Raw genomic sequence first — 20,966 nt, 5'->3', positions numbered from 1 at the left:
ATTTATAAAATATCCCCCAAATTATCATAATCCAATTCTTAAAATACATCTAAATTAATTCTCATAATCCTATTTATAAAATATCCATAAATTATATTATATTTAGGTAATTGCCACTTGGGATAGGAAAAATTTAGTCTATATTTAATTTGAAGGAAAAAATAGGGAAAAAAGGAAAATTAGAAAAACCTATACATGATTTATAAAGATTTCCCTACCTTTTTCTTTCCTTTCCCTACTTTTTCCTTCAAACCAAATACAACTTTGGGGATTCCCCATCCCGAGCAAGCACCCCGCCACTGGCGATGGGAGGGAGATGGGAAAGAGTGTGTATTCACTACGGGGACACGAAGGACTGGCCCATCCCGTGCATGGGCCCCGCTAATTATATTATTTAAAAAAAAGAAAGAAAAAGTCTAAGGAAAGGAGACAAGGTGTTTTCGTAAATCCAAGGGCATCACTTGTATCTATCAAAAAACAAAAAGGGCATCACTTGTATGATACCGGTTGATCGGTTAGCGATCTTGCATCATGCCTATTCCTCTTGGTATTTTTGAGTGATGATTGTTTAGTTTGGATAAAAAACAGATACCCCTTCAAGAACCTGTGATTTGTGATTTGTGATTTGTGTTACCAAACCAAAAGTCTCTCAAATTTCCTAAAGTATTAAGCAAAAGCAATCAAGAAATCCTAACAGACGGCTCTCATTCGTACGCAAACTATTTGCAAAGGAGCACATGAGAGAGAAATCCTTCTGAGTTCTGACCCGAGCAACTCTGTCCCCTCCGGGCTTCCGCTTCTCCTCTCTCTCCGACAACGCCCGACCAATTAGTCGCACGCTGACCTAGACTTTCTCTCCCAGTCTGCACATCCTCGTACCAACAGATGGGATTTCTAAGAAGGATCGCGGCCATTCTAGGGTTTGCGAGGGAAGAAGCTCATGAAGTGAAGGATGAAGACGATGACCCAGATGATCATCGTAATCGCGGAGATAGGCAAGAGCCTCGTCGACCCACAAAAGGGTTTAGTGTACAAGTCCCTGTGGCCGTCGAGAGGCCTCACTTGGGCCCTGTTCTTACTCCTTGTAGTCTTGCCGACGGCGGAGTTCAGGTGACTACACCCATTCACCTCTTTCTCTGGATTTGTATCCCTTTCCTGGTTTCTTCAACCAAGTTAGTATTTTGTATCGTTTTTCTGTTCGGTTGTGTTTCTACTGGTGTGAGTGAGCCCGGTGCCAGTTGTTGATGCCGCTAGATTATGATTTGGTATATTTGGGCTGATCGGTCTATTATCACACTAGAATTCCCTTATCTAATCTAATGGTAGCAAAATCATTTGCTTTTATTGTTGGTCGGTGTATCACTAAATGGGCCAGATAATGGTGGATTTCATCTTCTCTAAGTACTTTTTTTTTTTTTTACTAAATTTGGTATCGGAGTATTCCTTAAAGTTCTTGTAGGAACCCATAAGAACCATAAAACGTAAAATTCAGTGGATGACAAGCAAGAGTCTGTAAGAATCATAAAGCTCAGTAATGTTATTGTCATTGTTATCATCGTTCAAATCCTAGTTTTAACTATATGTCTATATGGGCAATAACATGTCTTGTTTCGCCATTCCTTTTTTGTCTAGGTCAATGCCGTGTTCGGAAGTCTTTTAGATACTTACTACATCGATCATCTCTCTCTCTCTCTCTCTCTCTCGATTATTAGAGCAAGTGTTACCTTGGAGTTCATTACATGTTTCCTTTTGACCGTCCTTTGATCAAATTAGATCTATGTGGTTATTTGCATCTGGAGAGAGTAGTAACCATTTCAAGGTTATGGTGCTTTTTGGGATAGGTACAGTGCAATCGCATTGTTAATGTAAAAAACAAAGCATGGGAAAGGATCAGGACCCTATGTAAAATGTGCACAATGCCACATATGCATCATGCGCAACTATTCATTTTGGAGGGGTGCAAAAATGATTGCTATTCTTGTCACTACAGAAATTTTTAAGTTCAATCTTCAAAGCTTGTCTGGTTTGAAAAACTATGATAAACGTAGATATGGGAAATGGGAGTACATTTCCTATGATACCAGACATGGATATAAGTACGGGTATCCCATTTAACATGTTTATTTCATGATTATATATATAGATATAGATATTTATGGTATGATTTGTTAAACTTATTTTAAAAATATTACTATAAAAAGGCCATTACCCAATGTTGGTCCCAATTATCTGTGGTCTTGGGAGTGGTGGATCGGATACAGTGATACACTGATAAAGGACACTCTTAAACACTATATATATAGGATACTCTTAAACGTTGATGCAGTATCTGTTGTATTGGGTATGTATCATGCCCAACACTAGTATGCTAAGCATGTGCAAATATCTAGACATCATAGGTGGACAGCCAGAAAGTAGATAAGCTGTTCTATTTTGCCCACAATAGCAACTTGAAGATGACTTTTTCCTTCAAGGATTCTCTTAATTTTACTTCTTCTAGATGCATCAATAAATGGCAGAGGGTACAAGGTTTCATAAAATGTTTGCTTTCTTGCTAACCCCCCTGGTTGGCTAAACTTTGATAAGGTATGGGATGCTGTGTGGGGGTTACACATTGCCACCTAAAGAGCTTGATGAAATGCCTCCAAATGTCACAAGAAAAAAGAGCAGTGAAGGACTTGATGAGAGGCCAACTAGTCAAATTCTAATGAGTATAAGGTCGCAATGATTATTTCATTACTTTACAGAGTTTAGATCCGTGACCATCAGGGATTGAGATGCTTCAGAAATAATTGGCATGGTGATCCTAGCATACTTTGGCCTGGTTCACATCAGTGATTTGGTTAAAACTAGCTCCATTAACTTTGTTGTTGGGGATTAGACTTTCTATATCTATGGGCTATCAGAAGCTTCACATCTTGTGGGGGGTGGGGCAATGAGGGACATATACATACCAAATGGCCCCTGGACGCTATGCTGCTGTTTCAGAGGGGTGACATAATTGCTATTTAAGTTTAAAATGAACCCACTAGTCGGTTAGCTTCCTAGGTTGGCTAAGGTCTTTCTTCCTATACATTTTTTTTTAGAGATTGAGAATGCTTTCTGGAAAGAGGAGATTAAAGAAAAGTGAAACATTGCTTGTGGTCTGCAGCCTGGATCATTTTATTGGGGGGGGGAGACTATCCAATCTCACTGGCATTACTACAGTACAGTGGTAGTCATGGTTTAATTGTCTATTTGTGGATCCGACCTTAGTACCTACACCACCTCTGTTTCAGTGCATGTCAAGGTCGGTTTAGAGAGATTTTAGCTAAAGGTGACACAAGTTGGAGATCTTTTTTAAATTCTACATATTGCTTCAATCTGTTCTATACTCTAGAACAAGTCATAGTTTTTGCATGGGATTGACCTGCCTTGCCAGCAAGAGAATGGGAATCTTCCAAGATGACCACATAGACACACCCAAACCAAGGCTATGGGTTCATTGTGTATGGACATCAAAATATAGGAGTTAAGCATTTGTTGTTGTGGTTGATATAGATAATAGGTTTGGTTGAACAATACACCTTAAACATCTTTTTAAGCAATTACGTATCTTGATCCCTTCTCCATCTAGCATTTTTACCTTTGCTTCCTTCTTTAAAGCTTTAACATTGCATTTTGATAGTTTTGGCAAACCTTTCCAGTTAAGAAAGTTTGGGGTAAACTGGTTCCACTTAGGATTGGGGCTTTCTGTTGGGAAACTTTCTTGGGAAGGATTAACATTGGTGATTTCCTTCAAAGGCAGAAGCCTTTTTGCTGCTTATCTCTTAACTGGTGTATTCTTTGTAAAGCTGATGGTGAGTCTTTGCTTTCACTTATTAATCTTTTGTCCATTTATTTCTTCTATTTGGGAATGGTTTCTTGTTTTTTTGGTTGCAGATGGACTTCTCAACCAGATGTGCAAAGTCTCTTTGATTCTTTTGTTGGTAGTTGGACAAAGAAGAGGGGGAAGGTTTTGTGGAGATGTACCAAGGCTGCAGTTTGTTGGACAATATGGGAGGAAAGAAATCCAAAGACATTTGTTGATAAGGGAAGGAATAGAGGGGCAATAATTGAAGTAATCACGACAAGGGTAATACAATGTGTAAAAATCTTTGAAGTTATTTGAAGACATTTCTACAACAGCTTTGCTAGACAATTGGAAGGAAGTGGCTTGTTCAGCTCCTAGCAAGAATGTTCCTCATCCATTGTGGCCTCTTCCAGATCCTAGCTTCATAAAGTTGAATTTTGATGGTAGTAGTGAAGGCAAACTTTGGCCCTTCAAGCATTGGAGGGGTCTTTAGGAATTAGGAGGGCAGTAGGATTATTGCTATGTTTTCAGGCCCAATTAGGGAAGGAGATTCTCTCTGAGCTGAAGTTATAATTGTCTTGGAAGGTGTCAAAAGGGCTAAGGAACTCAACATAAGTAGTTTGATTATTGAGGGAGACTCTAAATTGGTAATAGACCGGTTGAAAAAGGAGGACAGTAGCATGTGGAGTTACTTAAATGAAAAAAAAAGAATATTTAAACGGTTGACTGGGGATATAGTAGTGAGTTTACAATGGGTCAAGAGGTGTGCTAACTCCTTTGCAGATGCATTGGCCAAACAAGGGCTGGGAAGAAATCATTTGTTCTGGCTTATATGTAATTTTAGCTTATTGAGGGAGTTAAGAGATTTTATCTCCCCCCTGCCTTTGTATCTCTCAATTTTCTTTAGTTAATGAATTGTTTCTGTTACTAATAAAAAATAGTGTAATGCACTCAACACTTTAAAAATTACACACTTAAAGGTTGTAATCATAAGTTAAAACTTAAAAAATTGTAGTTGTTAATGATCATCTAGAAATCTATGCACATGCATTTTGTCCAAACTGCCCAGGTGCTGCTCAAGTAATACATTTTCAGCAATCACTATAAGCTTATAGCTATGGATTAGGAAGGCCTCTTTAGAGTGAGTTCACATAAAGGTAAAGATGCTGCTTTAGCCAAAGAAATTTAGTTGAAAGTGACGTGTCTTAAGGACATGGAAATGCATATTAAAAAATTGATCATGGAAGGGGATTGTGAAATTGGTTAAAAGAGGACAACTCTATGCTCTGGAAATACAGCAATGAAAAGAGGAAGTTCAAGTGGCTCACTAAGGACATGGAAATACAGTGTACATGGGTAAAAAGAAGTGCAAATGCTTTGGCAGATGGGCTAGCTAGGCAGGGGGTGAATAGAAACTCTATCTTTTGGGCTGTTTTGTAATTGTTTCATGGTTTGGGTGTACTTTGGGTAGTAGGGAGTTAGGATTTTTTAGCTCATTCCTTTGTAATTCTGAATTTCTCAGTCATTAATAAAATTCATTGTTATTGATAAAAAAAAGTGACGTGTCTTAAAGAACTGATGTAGTTGAACTACATCCTTGGAATATAAGACAATATATTTTATATGATATTTTGGCATGACCATAATGCGGAGATTCTGTGACTTGTTGTATCTTATTAGTATAGTCCTTATTGTACACTATGTTACTTGTATTCTTTATTCTTTTTTCTCTTTCAGCCCTGTATGGGCATTATTGTAATTGTACATGTCCTAGAGGCTCCTTGGGATGGGGGTCAGCATTCTTGACACCCATAAATCAGCTCTAAGTTCTCTGCACAGTTCAGTCAAGAAGGTTTACATGTTATCAGAGCAGGTCCTCTGTACTAGCTTGTAACATCAATACTCAAAGTTTGAAGGGTATTCTCAAGGCTTTCATTATCTACGTTTAGGTTCTGGTTTGGAATTCTTTTGAGGGCTGTTTTGATCAGCACAAGTTATCGTATTTTTCTTGGAAGTGACACCTGACAGGTTGGTAAATCATCTCTTACTCTCAATCAGCTGATCCAATCAACTTGTAACCTAGATCTGGTGTTGCCTTAGGGTTCTCTTGCTTCTCATTTACTTGCTTCAGATTTCAGTTTGATTCTAGAGGGTTTTTGGTCCCTTCTTAGACTTGACAATCCTAAAACTTGCCTTTTTTGGACTGTCAACATTAAGTTCTTGATTGGTAAAGTTGTTTGTGGTAGTTTTTGGAGTATCTTGACTTCTAGTGCTGGAATACTTCTATAACCCCATGGACTGAAGTGGACTGGTAGTTCCTTCTTTATTTTTCTTGCTGAATCTGTTTTTCTCTGATATACTAGTCTGGATTGTTGTTCCTCTGCTGAAGTAGCATTTGATAGAGTAGATTTATTCCTGTGAATCTTAGTGGGTCAAACTATGGGATGTAGAAGTTCCATTTGATTTTTATGTTGAAGGGAAAGGCTTGGAAGGGTATCTTAATGGGACTGTTACTAAGCCGATCGAGACTAATGCTAATGCCTTCCAACAATGGAAACTGGCCTAATGGAGAAAATGTCTCTTGGATTCTTAGCTCTATAAAATCCCATATTGTTGTACCTATGAGAAGGATGAAGATTGCCTATAAAATGTATACCTATTTTAAGAAAGTTCACCAACAATCGAATATGTCCTGGCAATATCAAGTCGAATTAGACATTTTTGCCTACTGTCAAGGGGATAGAAAAATTCAAGAGTATTATGTTGGCTTCCTTGATTTGTGGGCTGAATATGAGCTGGTTCATATTGATCCTTCTAACTCTATAGAATGTGTGTAGTACCTTTAGAAACACTGAGAAGAAAAAAGTGAACCGGTTCCTGATGATACTTAGACCTGAATACGAGATAATCAGGTCCAATATTCTGAGTAGGGGTACTCTTCCAGACTTGGATTTTGTGTTGGGAGAGTTGCTTAGGGAAGAGATTAGATTCCTTATTATAGCTAGATTTGATGGAAAAATGATGGAATCCGGGGTTGAAATAGCTTTTATTACTCATGGTAGTAAGAATTATCCTCCATGGACTTCTTTGAGACCCAATGCTATGAGTGTAAGCGTTTTGGCCATATTGCATCTCACTGTAAAAAGAAGAACATTTGTACCTATTGCAAACAACATGGTTACATCATTCTTGATTGCCCTATTCGACCAACCAAGGGTGCTTAGAGAAAATTCAGCCTTATGCTTTTGGGTAATAGAGGAGCAAATAATTGATACTATGTCTACTAAGGGTGATTCCGTTGTTAAAGGTGACTCTTTTGTGCCTATGGATGAGGAAAGAATTTGGCAACTAGTAATCATTTGTTATCTCTTATGCTTTTTTTTTTTTGCTATTGTCTTGTCTAGTGAGTTCTCTGGTTATTGTTCTTCTCCCTCACATGTTTGGATTATTGATTCTAGTGCCACCAACCATGTGATAGGAGCCTATCCCAATCAACAAAGTCAACTTAGTAAAATCCATGATGGTTGTTTGATCTAGTTCCGGTACACTGGGAAGGTGAAAGGGAAGGGGCATAGGTTGGGACGTCTATTTGTATTTCGAGAAGTCTTAAACAACAACATCCTTAGCATATCTTAGATTCTCTATAGCTAGTTGTTTTTTGAGTTAGAGAAATAATGTTTGGGATTTATGGCATAAACAGTTGGGTTGTCCTTATTCTGAAAAGTTGAAGTTTTTGTTTGATTCTGGTTTAGTTATGAATAAAATTCCTTTTGTTCATATTTTGATGCTTCATGTACTGCCTGTTGCTTGAGCAAGAGTCATGTTTTACCTTTCTTTTACAAATCTGAGCATGCTACTTCACATTTTGAGATTATACGGAGTGATGTTTGGTATGCTTTTATTACTTCACAGTTAGGATACAAGTATTTTATATTGTTTATTGACAACTGCACCAAGTATACGTGGATTTACTTTTTGCAACACAAATCAGAAGTCCTTTTGCAACATTCAAGCTATTTCATCCTATGGTTCTCTGCTAAGACTCAGGGGGAGAATACACAAATGGAGATTTTGAGGCTTATTTGAGGAGTTATGGGAATCAGTCTCAACATATCTATCTAGATATTCATCAACAGAATGGTGTAGCTGAATGCAGGAATGGACCTGTCCTTAGTGTTGTAAGAATACTACTACAGGAATCTCATGCTCCACCTTCCTTTTGTGTAGAGGTTTCTAGTATAGCTATGCATTTAATCAACTATCTTCCTTCTTCTGCCCTCGCTAATACTTCTCCTTTTTAGAAGCTCTTTGGTCATCTTATTGACTTATCTAATTTTCATGCTTTTGGTTGCATGTGTTTTGTGCATCTCCCTTCCCATGAACATTTCAAAGTAACTCCTTACTTTGTTATGTGTGCTTTTGTGGGGTACAATCTTGACCACAAAGGATTCTTGTGTTATGATCCTACTATTTATCGTATTCGGATTTCATGAAATGCTGTGTTTCTTGAGCACATATCTTTCGTTGCTAGAGTTGCTAGGTTTTCTACATCTTTTATCTCTATTTTGTAGATTTTGATTCAAAGGATGTTCCTCCTTCATTTGTTGTGAAAGATCTTTTCGTCTTCACTTGTAACCAGCTACGTGTTCCAGACCCTTCACTTGCAACCCCTTTTCCACCCGGTTCAAAACATCATCCTTCTGCTTCTTTTGTGATGTTTCTCCCTTAGATACCTTTGCTTAAAATGCTAGTTCTTCCAATCCCCTTTGTCGTTTTACCCATATTTCTTGGTTTCCTGACTGCTATGGTTTTCCTTCAAGCCATAGCTTTTTCTCTGTTGTCTTGTCTTCCACAAATATTCCTCCATACCAGCAAGCCATCAAAAGTTATCATTGTAAAGAAGCCATGAGTGCTGAGATCAAGACCCTTCATGAGAATGACACTTGGGACCTTGTGTCTACTCTAGATGCCTTCATTGTTGGGATCCATTGGGTTTACACTATCAAGCTTAAATCTGATGGATTTCTTGATTGATACATGGCTCGATTAATCGCCTAGGGATATAGTTAGGAGTATGGCATTGATTATGAAGAAACATTTGCCCCAATTGCTAAAATCACCATAGTTTATGTTCTCTTAGCCTTGCTTGTTGTTTGATCTTGGACCATTTGTTAGTTAGATGTGAAGAATTCCTTTCTTTATGGTGAGTTGAAGGACACAATCTACAAGAATTCTCTTCCTAGATACTGTAGTGATTTTTCTCTGGTCGGTCGCTTGAAAAAATCCCTATATGGATTGAAATAAGCTCCCTGAGCATGGTTTGAACATTTTTAAGATGTTGTTGTTACTAGATATAACTAGAGTTCCTTTGATCACTTTCTCTTTGTTTGAAGACGGTTTCATGGTATTACTATTCTTTTCTTGTATGTTGATGATATGTCGTTGAATGGGAATGATGATGAATATATTCTTGGGTTGAAGTCCTTATCATAATTCCTTCCACATGAAGGACTTGGGCTCTCTCACCTATTTCTTGGGCCTAGAAGTTCATCTTAGTGATTAGGGGTATTTTATTTGTTAATAGAAGATGCCTTTGATCTCATTAATCTAGCCGACGTTACTGATGAGAAACATGTTGATACTCCTCTAAATCTAAAGGTCCATTACTTCTTGATGCTACCTTGTATCGCCAGCTTGTGGGGTCTCTCATCTATCTTACTATGACTTAGCCTGATATTTCACATGTTCAAGTTGTTAGTTTGTTCGTTTCTGTTCCTCGTTAACCTCATATAATTGTTGTTCACCGCATCATTCGTTATGTTAGAGGCATGACTTCTCGGGGACTGTTCTTTTCCTATTCTCCCATTTACTTGAGAGTATGTTGATGCAGATTGGTTGGTTGCCTTGACACCTACCGCTCCACTATTAGGTGGTGATTCTTTATGGGTAATTCCCTCGTCTCTTGAAAATGTAAGAAACAACAAGCAATCTAAAAGTCTTCCATTGAAGCTGAGTATAAGGCAATGTCTTTTGTTTGCAATGAGGTTGTTTGGTTATAGTCTCTTTATGGAACTTGGTACTCAACTTCCTACTCCTCTTTTCTATACAGGCAATACAACTGCTATCAAGATTGCATCTAACTTTGTCTTCTATGAGAGGACTAATCATATTGAAGTGGACTATTACTTTATCTAATATCTTTTCATTGTTGGATCTATATCACTTCCTCATGTAGCCTCAAACATGCAGATTGTTGATATCTTCACAAAGGGCATGACTATGATTCTGACACCTTTTTCTTGTGGGCAAATTGATGCTTATGTCTACGCATTAGTTTGAGGGAGAGTGTGGAGATTGTGATTTGATATATCTTATTAGTATATTCCCTATTGTACATTACATTACATTCCCCTGTATGGGCATTTTTTGTAATTATACATATCCTTTAATATAAAAGAGGCTCTTTGGGGTGGGGATCAACCATTCTTGACTCTCCTAAATCAGTTCTCTGTTCTCTTCACAGTTTGGTCAATAAGGTTTTATATCATCCAAATGAAGGATTTGAAATATAGATTGCAACGTTTTTGTGGGAGTGACTGCTTTTTGTGGTGTTGGGTCCTTTGATCCAAACACACCCATGTATTGTGATCAAGAGGCTAGTGTGAACTTCCCACAATATTTGTGATTGTATGGGCAAATTTTTTGTAAGAAGACGGTTCTGATGCCCTTTTGAGTATTGAGAAGGCTATTGAATGCAAGGGTTAGGTCGTGGACTAGGGAGAGGCTCGGGGGCGAATGTCATTAAGAAGGTTAAGGGAACCTCTCACCTATCCCCCCTTTCTCTCCTCTTTAATGTTGGTAGTTGAGAGGTATTTATAATCTTTCTTAATGGAGAGAGGTCCACTTATCGAACATTAGTTGGTTTAGCTATCATCATGGCATTCCTTAATTAGATGCCTCAAACCTTATCTCTTAACTGTGGCATCACATTAATGGTCCGGGTGTTGAGTGATGAAGGCCCTTTTCCCCTTGCCATGACTCTTCCCATGCCTCATTAATGGGGTTTCATTAATGGAAAGTTTATCTTATGCAAGAGCTCGTGGCTTTGTGTTGATGTGGATTGTGGAGCCCTTGTGACGCAGACAAGTTACCTCCCCTGCCTCCAAACCTTGCCTTTGGTCTAAGTAGGGCATAATGATGATTATAAAAAGGTGAATGAATTTGATGCCCACAATCTCCAAAATGTCAATCACTGACAATGCCCTTTTCTTCTTCGACCAACCCCTTGATTGTGCACTTATCAGGATAATGTTTTGGTATTGCATCCCGTATTCGAGCCTTTGATAATGTGGGCACGTGGCCTGAAGCCAATGGTTGTTTCTTTTCCTTGACATATGGAAAGCTTAAACTTTATATTTTCACATTGATGGCTATTTTGAGTGCTGAGGGTGGACCATGACACAATAATTGGGTTGCTCCTTGCGACTTGGGTGACCAGGGTTCAAATCTTGGAAACAGCCTCTTTGTATGTGCAGGGGTAAGGCTGTGTGCATCTCTCCCTCCCTAGATCCCACATTCATGTGAGCCTTGTGCACTGGTCTGTCTCTATGGCTATTTTGATTGGTAGAAATATTTGAAGATTGCATAGTGCAGTTGTCCAAAACCAAGTTCAAGGGATTAGAATCTTGCGTTACTAGATGGAATATTGTTAGAGATCCATTGGAATGTGGGAAGATATGAAAGAAAAGTTTTAAATATTTTCTTCCCACTACTTATCATCATTAATCTGTAGATGGATATACTACTATTTTACTTATTCAACCATGAATGGAGTTTCAACAGTTGACCTACTCCATATCAGGAGACAGTACTCTCAAAGAGAAGTCAGCAGCCGATTTCTTGGTTAATTGTTACAAATGTATTTTAGTTGAGTAGGTAACTTACTATATTTTGGGTGGTACTTGTGATTTCTTTTATAGTAAAATAAAAGATAAATTTATTAAGATAGTACAATATCAGAGAAGGGTGATGAGAAGGCACCCAATAAGATGAAGATAAAAAGAACAAAGCTTAAAAACAGAATACATAATTGACTTACTGAATCTCTAGTGGTTCAAAAGGAAGACCCAAAGGCACCCCTTTACAAATCTCTGAACTCTGGATGTACAAGAACCCGGCATTCAGGTTGGAAAGTGAGATATGTGTCTAAAGTTGGTAAGTTAACTCTGACAAAAAGTATGTTGGGCTTGGGCAGCATTCCAGTCTATTATATGTCTCTCTTTCCTATCTCTACTGAGGTAGCAATGTTGATTGAAAAAGCAATGAGAGATTTTTTGTGGATTGGTTGGAAGGATTCCCAAAAATACCACCTGGTGAGCTGGGATCAAATCTGCAAGCCTCTCATTTGTGCTGGGCTGTGTATGACAAAATTCAAGCTCTTCAACTTGGCCCTTCTGGGTAGGTGGTTCTGGAGGTTCTTTAATGAACCGAATGAGCTTTGGAGGAAGATAATTTTTCAAAAATATGGCATCCAGAGTAATGGGTGGGATGCAGCTGAATCTACCTGTCTTTGTGGTTGTGGAGTGTGGAAAGGAATCCATAAAGTTTTCCCTCATTTCCTGGAAGGGATTAAGTACAAGGTGAGGAAAGGTAACATACTGAAATTTTGGAAAGATATTTGGTGCTCCAATTTGCCCCTTTTGGAAGTTTATCCGAGCTGTTCTCACTAGCTTTGGATAAAGATGCTTTAGTGGTTGATTATTTTATCAGAGATGGGAACATGGTTACCTGGTCCCCAGTATTTAGGATAAATTTCAATGATTGGGAGGTGGTGTAAATTGCTGATCTGCTTTCTAGATTGCAAAACTTGAGTTTCAACCCACAGCTCCCTGACCAAAGAGTTTGGATTTGGTCCAAGTCTGGAGCCTTTTCTGTAAAATCCTTTTACAATGGCCTGAGGTTAGAAGAGAACAGCTCTATTCCAAGTAAAGCACTGTTGGGGGGGGGATTGCTTCTTCCAAAGTAAGGGTCTGTTTGGTTCATGGGAATAGGGGTCTGGAATCAGAATTGGAATCCGATTCCCATAACTGGTGGAATGGCATTCCCCCATTTGAGGGAATGGCCATTCCCCCCCTCCCTTGGGAGTGAGAACCTATTCTAGCTTATTCCAATTCTGATTCCAACTATATACCAAATGGACCCTAAAGTTTTTTCTTGGGTTGCTGCCCTCACTAAGGATATGCTAATTAGAAGAGGCATGAGCTTACCAGACAGTTTGTGTATTATTAAATGTATTATGCAATAAGGAGGTAGAGACTTCCCACAATCACACTTCTTTCTGCATTGTGATTTCACTCTTAGAATTTGGTATCATTTTTTCAAGGTAATATCCTATCAGAGCTTTATGCCTAGATCACTCAAATCTCTATTAGAAAGCTAGAAAGTTGGGAAGATACTTTGGTCGGCTTTACTTCTGGCTGTTTTGTGGGTCATTTGGGGTGGAAAGAATACAAGGACATTTTAGCATAAATGTTTTCAAGATGAGCAGCTGATAAACTTAGGCGGTGTGTGGCATGTCTTTTGGTCTAGGGGAAGTTCAAATGACCAAAAAATGGTCTTTTCCCATTTGGTATTGTGTAGACCAAAAGACTCGAAGACGAGTGCGCAAAAAGACTGAGAAGGCCAAAAATCGGGAAGCTTCAAATGAAGGCTTTCCGTGCTGAAAATAGCCTTCCCAGTGTTTTTTAACAGTCTGGTAGATCATGACGCTTACCAAACAGTCTTGGTCTTTAAAGATAAGGTGCCAAAAGCTCAGTGCATCTTGTCATCTATTGGGCTGTTGAAAGATCTGCCTAGAAAGACCTGCCAAACCACCTTAATAGTGGGGAATCTTAGAGGTTGGCTAAGTGTCAAACTGTCAATCCACTCTTCGGGCAGGATGTTTTAGCTTTCTTTTTCACTTATTTTTTGGGGGGTGATAGAAAGTTCACATGTACAGAATCTTGTTGTACGGTGAACAGTCACACTTGTATTCCTTTTCCCTTGATTAATACAATCTTACTTTATCTCTTTAAAAAAACAGTCAAAACCATATTTCCAATTACAGCACATAGCTTAACACAATCTTTCTGTACTCCTTCATAACTTCTCCTATTATGCTCCTTCTATATACCCCAAACCATAGCAAAAGGTATACAACTTCAGGAAAGGTATTTGACTTGCCAGTCTTGTATCCTGAATAACCAAAAGAAAAATCCCCAAATGAATTTGGAGAAGCAGTGATAGAACAGATTGGAACTTGTCTTTTTGCTGCATAAACAAAGATAAAACCTTCTCAGGAATTGGAATCCCATATTCTTCAAATGATCCATAGCTAACAGAGAATCCAAAGGCATCAACCATGTGAAAGCTTCAACTATAGGGGGAATAGGATTATCCCAAACATGACCTAAGATATGTCCCCTGATTGTGAATCAATGCATAGAGAGATTTTACAGTTAATTGTCCATTTCTGCACACCTTCCACCGTCTTGAATCCTCCTTGCCCGGATAAATAGACTCTTTCTCAAGAAAACACTCTTCCATCTCTCTCTCTCTCTCTCTCTCTCCATAATATTGCTCATGTAGGATTTGAATGTTCAAGGCAATGGGGGTGGACTGGATATGACCTAACCAATTAAGCTAATACGCTTTTTGAAAATTTTATTTGTTTTAGAATTTAGATATTCATATTCTTATATATATTGAAATCTGTGATTATATTAGCAGGGAGAGATTCCCTTCAAAAGATGTAGAGAAGGTATACAAATTCCTGTATGCTTAACTTCATTCAAGCTGGTCCCTTGCCCTGTGCCTCAGCCTCTAGTCTAGGATTCTTTGCATTTTAGTTGTACTTCTTGCTTAAAACACTGATGATTGTGTGGGTGCAAAATTGGGAGAAGACCTCATCTGAAGTACTTTGAGTATCAGACAAGTTCAAGTTGAAACTAGAACAATATCATTTTCTTTCAAGGTTGCGATGGTTAATGTTCATCATTTCCTGCTGAATTACTTCGCAAATAACCAAAATCATAGAAAAAGTCTTGACTATTGTATTTTGGTTGTCTTCAAAGGATCAAAGTATCAGTATCGGGTATTGTATCAGATAATTGGATATGGATATAAATACAGATACACTTTGGAAACAGATGGATGCGAATAAAAAATATGGAAATGCTTGAATACACTAGGGAAACACTACAAATTCCATAAATACAATAATAACACTAAATTTAAGGTAAAATAGCCATAAATAATGTATAAATACATAGGAAATGTACTTTCTAATGGTGTATATGAAAAAATACATTGCAACTAATATAACGGGATGTATAGATATCATATAATGCATCACTCAAGAGTCCGAGACACAACATTTGCACCTATTATATTTTAATTATTATATCAATTATTTTCTACTTCACTATTTTTATTTTTTAACATTAACAACAAGCCGACCAAATATTAAATTCTCAAATGTAAATTAATAACTTTAAAAATATATAATCTTAAAATATTTCAAATCTGTTAAAATTTTTAAGATATGTATCATTTGCAAATTTATAAATTTTAACTACTAAAATCATTACTCTATTATTAATATTTTATTTTTATAGTTTCAAGAGATTAAAAAATCATCTTTTGATATCGAATTGGTAGATTATTTATTCCATTTGTTTATAAAATACTAATTTTAAATATTATTCCTTTTAATTTTTTTGATAAGTATATTATTCCTTTTAATTTTTAGTTGGAGTTTGTTGAACATAAATATTTATTGTTTATTTGGATTGCATATGGACACAAAAGTTAATGAAAGTTATTTTATTTCATTTAATATAATAATATTACAAAACACAAGATAACTTAGTGGTTTGAAGCTGCATTTAAGATTTTGGTGTTAGGCACTAGGTGACCTGGGTTCAAATCATGCTATATAGACATTTTTTAATAGAAATGTGTTATGTATTGGTCTGTATCAGTGTGTATCGGCTGACACAATGCAATTTATAGGGTACACTTCTATTCGTAACATATCCTGTATCTCTTTGCACTGATACTGATACACCCTGTATTGGATTTATTGTATCGATATTTAAAACCTTGGTTGTCTTTAAAGTTTAAAAATTTGATTACAAATATTAAGCTAGGCCATCCAGCTCTGAATGCCTAAATTTAATTGGACTTGGCTATTGAATTGACTTTTGAACATCACTTTAATAGGATGGATCATGCCCCACTTTAAATTACCAGTTCTAGAAACCTGACTAGCTTGAGTACTGAAAAATAAAACAGAAATACTTTCCAAGTAAAGAATCTTTAAGACATGTTATAAATAACATTACACTAAATGTTTGAGCTGATAGTTTATCTATCTTATGGAGTTATGGTTGCATCAAAACATATTAGTTGACTTATCTGGTTAACATTTAATGATTTAATAATTGAGTAACAATATTGAGCTGCATGGTCTATTAGGATTAGGAACCATAGGTAACTTGTATGCCCCATCACCACCTATCTCCCAAATTCCTCACTTGAGGTTTTTCTCTATAGAATTTCTCCTGGGTCTTCTGGGCTGAAAGTCTCTTGTATTACTTCTTGGGTTTTCCAAAAGGGATTGGATCTTATCCTTGGTTCAAAGTATCGATATTCTTGATATGCAAAAATCACGTATTGAGAGTTTCATTCAATTGAAACACTTGTTTTTTTAATTTTTTTTGGGTTTGAAGTTTGATAAATTGTAAGTTGATATGATATGATGTGAAACCTAATATTAAGTAAAACTATAACCTAATTCCATCTATTCAGCATATTGGTGACCTCAAAAACCATTATGTATTGATTGGTATGCTATGATATTTTTCAATACTTCCAGCCAAGATCCAGCTGCTGTATCAACATCTTTATCTTTTAGTCAGCCATATGCTTTTTATCTCATTAGGCTTCTTTACACAGAAGGGCAGCTTATCTGTTTCAAAATTTCTTTTTTTTCCATTTAATTCTTATGGTATATATCTTGTAACAAAAAAAAGCAATGTAGTCTGTTTATGGTTATTGAATTGGACAAAACTTCAATATATTTATGGTTATTAGTAGAAGGCTTCCATGCAGACATGATTTGTTTCTCTGTACAAGTGGCATTTCTTAGTTGTCATCGTCATCATCATCTAAGCCTTATCTCAATGATATGAGGTTGGCCAATTGAATCCTGTTTCACCCCTATTTTTTTTATCAGCAACACAAAATTGATTCATTAGATTAAAAAGGAGGTGCAACAAAGATTTGTGCGCACAAAAACAAAGCCCACCCAGAAACTATTCACTATTTACAGAATTGCCCAGAACATAGAGTGTCCTTGAGTTCCTTGCTTTGCCAGACCATTAGCCAAACTGTTTGCAGACCTACTAATCCATCTTATTTGGATCATCATATCTTTAAAATCTGCTTGAATCTCCTGAATTCATTCCTTAACTTACATATGATTCCTTCCCCTTTTTTCAACTAGCCCCAACTACTTTTGAATCACCTTCAATAATCAGCTTAGTAATCCCCATTTCTTTAGCTTTCTCTACTCCATAGACTGCTGCCAATAATTCTTATCCATAGTTGTCAAGGCGACGCCTAGGCAACAAGGCACCCTTTGAGGCTCGCCTCACCTAATCGCCAAACAGTTTTGTACTATGTACTATAAAATACTTTTTATTTTTTGACATTATAATTATAAAATAGACACTATTAAACTAAAATATTCATTTTGTGTGTTTATATACTAATTTCTTTTTAATATTTTCTTTTTTGTTAGGGTTTAATCAATATAAACATTGCTAAATGCTGTATTGAACCCCCAAAGACTTTAAAATCTGAACCAATAAGTAAGGAAGAACTTAAAATTTTGTCTAATCAACACATTTTCTTCTTCTTCTACTACTACTACTACTACTACTACCACTACACATTTTCTAATCAACACATTTTCTTTTCTTCTTTTCCTATAACAAAAATAAGGGTTCAGCCCCTATATTTTTTAAATTTTCTTTTCCTTCTTCTTTTTCTTCTCATGAATATGTTGATTTTCTATACTTTAACATGAACTCTGTACTTTTCTTATGAAAATTATGAATAATTCTTAAAGAAATATGGTTATAGTACCTAGGGAACACCCTAGGATCTATGTTTTCTACATAAAAAAATCCATCACCTAGGCCACTAGGTGACAAGGCACCCCCCTGTCGCCTAGCCTCACCTTGGCACCTTGAAAACTATATATTGATCTAGCCAATACCCCCATATTAAACAATTTGTAAAAGATGAGTATTAAAATTTACAATCCAATTTATATTCAGAAATGGGTACAGATGTGGAGACAGAAAGCTCATGGTCGGATTCCTCTTCTGCTTCTTCGTTGCGTCCGTCCGGGAGCAGAAAATCCAAGTTTCTGATGGATTGTTATGACTTACCGGCCTTCACTCCTCCGTCCCGAGGGGGTACGCAGCACCAGGGGGAGGGGAAGAAGAGGCAGAGGCAGAAACAACTCGGCCAGCTAGAGCAGCTGTCCTCCAGCCTGGACATGGTTGTTTGGGGTTGTGTTTTTTTGGCCTTTGGGTCTAGGCTTGTTAGAGGTTTTGGATTAGTTACTCTCTTGTGGTTGTTTTGTTTTGTTGTCTGTGGTCTTTGAGCGAGTGTGTGCTCAGGTTGGGAGTGGTGTTTTGGAAGCCAGGCTGGCTTCTTATTGTATACCTCTTGTATACTTTCTTCCTTTTCTTCTCTAATATATGATACCTATTACCTTATCCTTTGCAAAAAAATTACAATACAATAAATAGTAATATTCTGTTCATACAAGAAGGAATTATGCAATCCTATTGTTATTGTACCACTGAAAGATAATATCAATATTTAAGATGCTTTCTTATGGTTTTATGAATATATGTAGAATGTTGGAGAAATTGAATTATCAATTGTGGGGTATGATACCTCAAACATTAATTTTAAGTTTTAGGCTACATTTGTTCGGGCCTGAAATGAAGGGAAACAAATTCTATCCTTGGAAAATGACATTCCATAGGAAAATGAACACACAATGTTAATTTTTCTGGTGTTTTACTTGGAAAACCAACCTGGATATTGAGAAATATAGTGTTGCAAGATGGAGGACAATCTCTGTATGAAAATTTACTTGTGGAAAATTAGAGACCTTTCGTACAGAACCTACAAGAAAATTGAATTGAGTATTAAATGAACTTAATGAACTTAATGGTATATTTAGATTCAAAATGGGAGTTCACAGATGGATGGAGGCTGGGCTAAAAATATTGACAAGTGAATAATTTCTGTTTCGTAACCTTGTTCATAGTTATTCTTATCTTATTCCTTTCTTTGTTGATTGATACTTATTTTTGGTTTCATTGGCAGGGCTTGAGGTGGTACGCAAGGTGCCTAAGGATAGATGAAGATGGGGACGTGGCAGATGAGTTCTTGGATGAAGTCTCACCAGAGTTTTCGTCTGTTGTGGATGATCACAGAACATTGCCAAGGTTTGGAGTGAAGCATAACACCCGTCCGGCTAAGGTGAGAAATCAAGCTGTAACTGATGGAAGAATCCACCAGGCTGTGGAGTTCCAGGGAAGATTGCAGTGGGTTTAGAGAAACTGAAGTATGGAGTCTGGAGAAGTAATTCAGCCTTTTGTGGGGGAGTGGATTGTCATCAAATTTGTGTGGATAACAAATGTCTCTAATTATTCTTTACGAATAATTTTGTAATTTTAATCATTTTGAAAGAAATTGTGGACCCAGTCCGTGTTTAATTTACTTAATCAAGGGTTCAATTTTGTGAATGTTTTTCATGCGTTTTATTTTATGCTGCAAGCATTTCATTTTCATGTCACAGACACGAGGAACCCACTAATGGCTTTATCTCGACAATCCTACTACTTAATATATCTTTTTGTCTATTTATTTAGGGATAGTTATTTGTATATACCTGTGGTTTTAACTTTTAAGAAGTTACTTAAATATACCCTCGTGTTTGCAAAACTACTTATATTCCTTGACCATTCAACCATCTTTTTGGTAACCGGGTAAATGCACTTACCCAGGTAGGTTTTTCCTAGGAAACATTTATTTGGGTAAATGCATTAATCTATGTTCTTTTATTTCCCATGCAAACAAGACAATGATCATTTTATCCATAAAAATCTATTATTACAAGGGACATTTTTGTCCTATTTAATTATTGGTAACTTTTTTCCAAGGTAAAAAAGTTATTTACCCACTTAGGTAAGTGATACCCAGGAAAATAAAATTTTCCTTGTCCCACATGAATATGAACAAAGAAAATGAGATTTTTGGTTAATGAGAATCAAAATCCTATTGACCAACTTTCTTCACTCTCAAAATCTAGAAAAAGAATGCCCCCTAAAAATAACGGAATAAACTTTAAGGCTACCCATTCTGAACATCCAACCATAAACATTTATAAACATTCACCGCTGCAACACCAGATGCTTGGTTCGATTAGCTCATAGACAACGTAGGGAGTGGACGGTGAAGGGAGGAAAGGTAGAGGTTTCTGGATCGGTTGCTATGGGCGGTGAAGGGAGGAAATTAGATTTTTTAGTCTCCCCTATCATTAGTCTCTGTTAGTATTTCATAACAATCTATTCATATGTGACATTATGTGATGTATATAATGAAGTTTATGCAACAAATGTAGATAATCCATTCAAGAACAAGAGAGTTTGATGACTCTCTCAAACTTCAAAATTAGGAGCAGAAAATCATTCAAAAGAAAACACATTAAAACTCATAACATCTTGAGACACTGACAATAACACAATTAGCTTTCTGATTCAGTTGGATGCCAATTCTTGAAATTTGTCTCTTCATTATTTCTTTATACAGAAATTAGAGAGAATACAACATGAGTGGTAAATGAAACTGGCACATAAATATCATTTATTGATGAATGAATTAAATGGATTCAAATGAAAAGAGCCCAAAACCCATAGTTTCAATTCAGGTCTCGTTCGTTTATCGGTAAATATGTATGGGAATCTTGAAATACTAACTTGAGAGAATATGGTTAAGTGAATTT

General features: G+C 36.7%; 1 protein-coding gene across 1 annotated transcript; it reads left to right on the top strand.

Moving 5' to 3' along the window:
* The first annotated feature begins 558 nt into the window (after window positions 1-558).
* Window positions 559-19,707, top strand: LOC104606468 (uncharacterized). Its single transcript, XM_010271689.3, has 2 exons — window positions 559-1,110; window positions 19,286-19,707. The coding sequence occupies exons 1-2, from the start codon at window positions 886-888 to the stop codon at window positions 19,514-19,516; spliced, it is 456 nt and encodes a 151-aa protein (XP_010269991.1). The 5' UTR covers window positions 559-885; the 3' UTR covers window positions 19,517-19,707.
* Window positions 19,708-20,966: the final 1,259 nt, after the last annotated feature.

Source organism: Nelumbo nucifera, chromosome 6 (assembly GCF_055504915.1).
Source record: "Nelumbo nucifera cultivar China Antique chromosome 6, China Antique-T2T, whole genome shotgun sequence".
Classification (NCBI taxonomy): domain Eukaryota; kingdom Viridiplantae; phylum Streptophyta; class Magnoliopsida; order Proteales; family Nelumbonaceae; genus Nelumbo; species Nelumbo nucifera.
This window is presented reverse-complemented; position numbering and strand designations above follow the sequence as displayed.

What these genes read in the sequence shown, in the direction of transcription:
- LOC104606468 (XM_010271689.3), top strand. Translation starts at nt 886, where the DNA reads ATGGGATTTCTAAGAAGGATCGCGGCCATTCTAGGGTTTGCGAGGGAA. An exon ending in TTGCCGACGGCGGAGTTCAG is followed by an intron (nt 1,111 to 19,285) that starts GTGACTACACCC and finishes TTTCATTGGCAG; the next exon opens with GGCTTGAGGTGGTACGCAAG.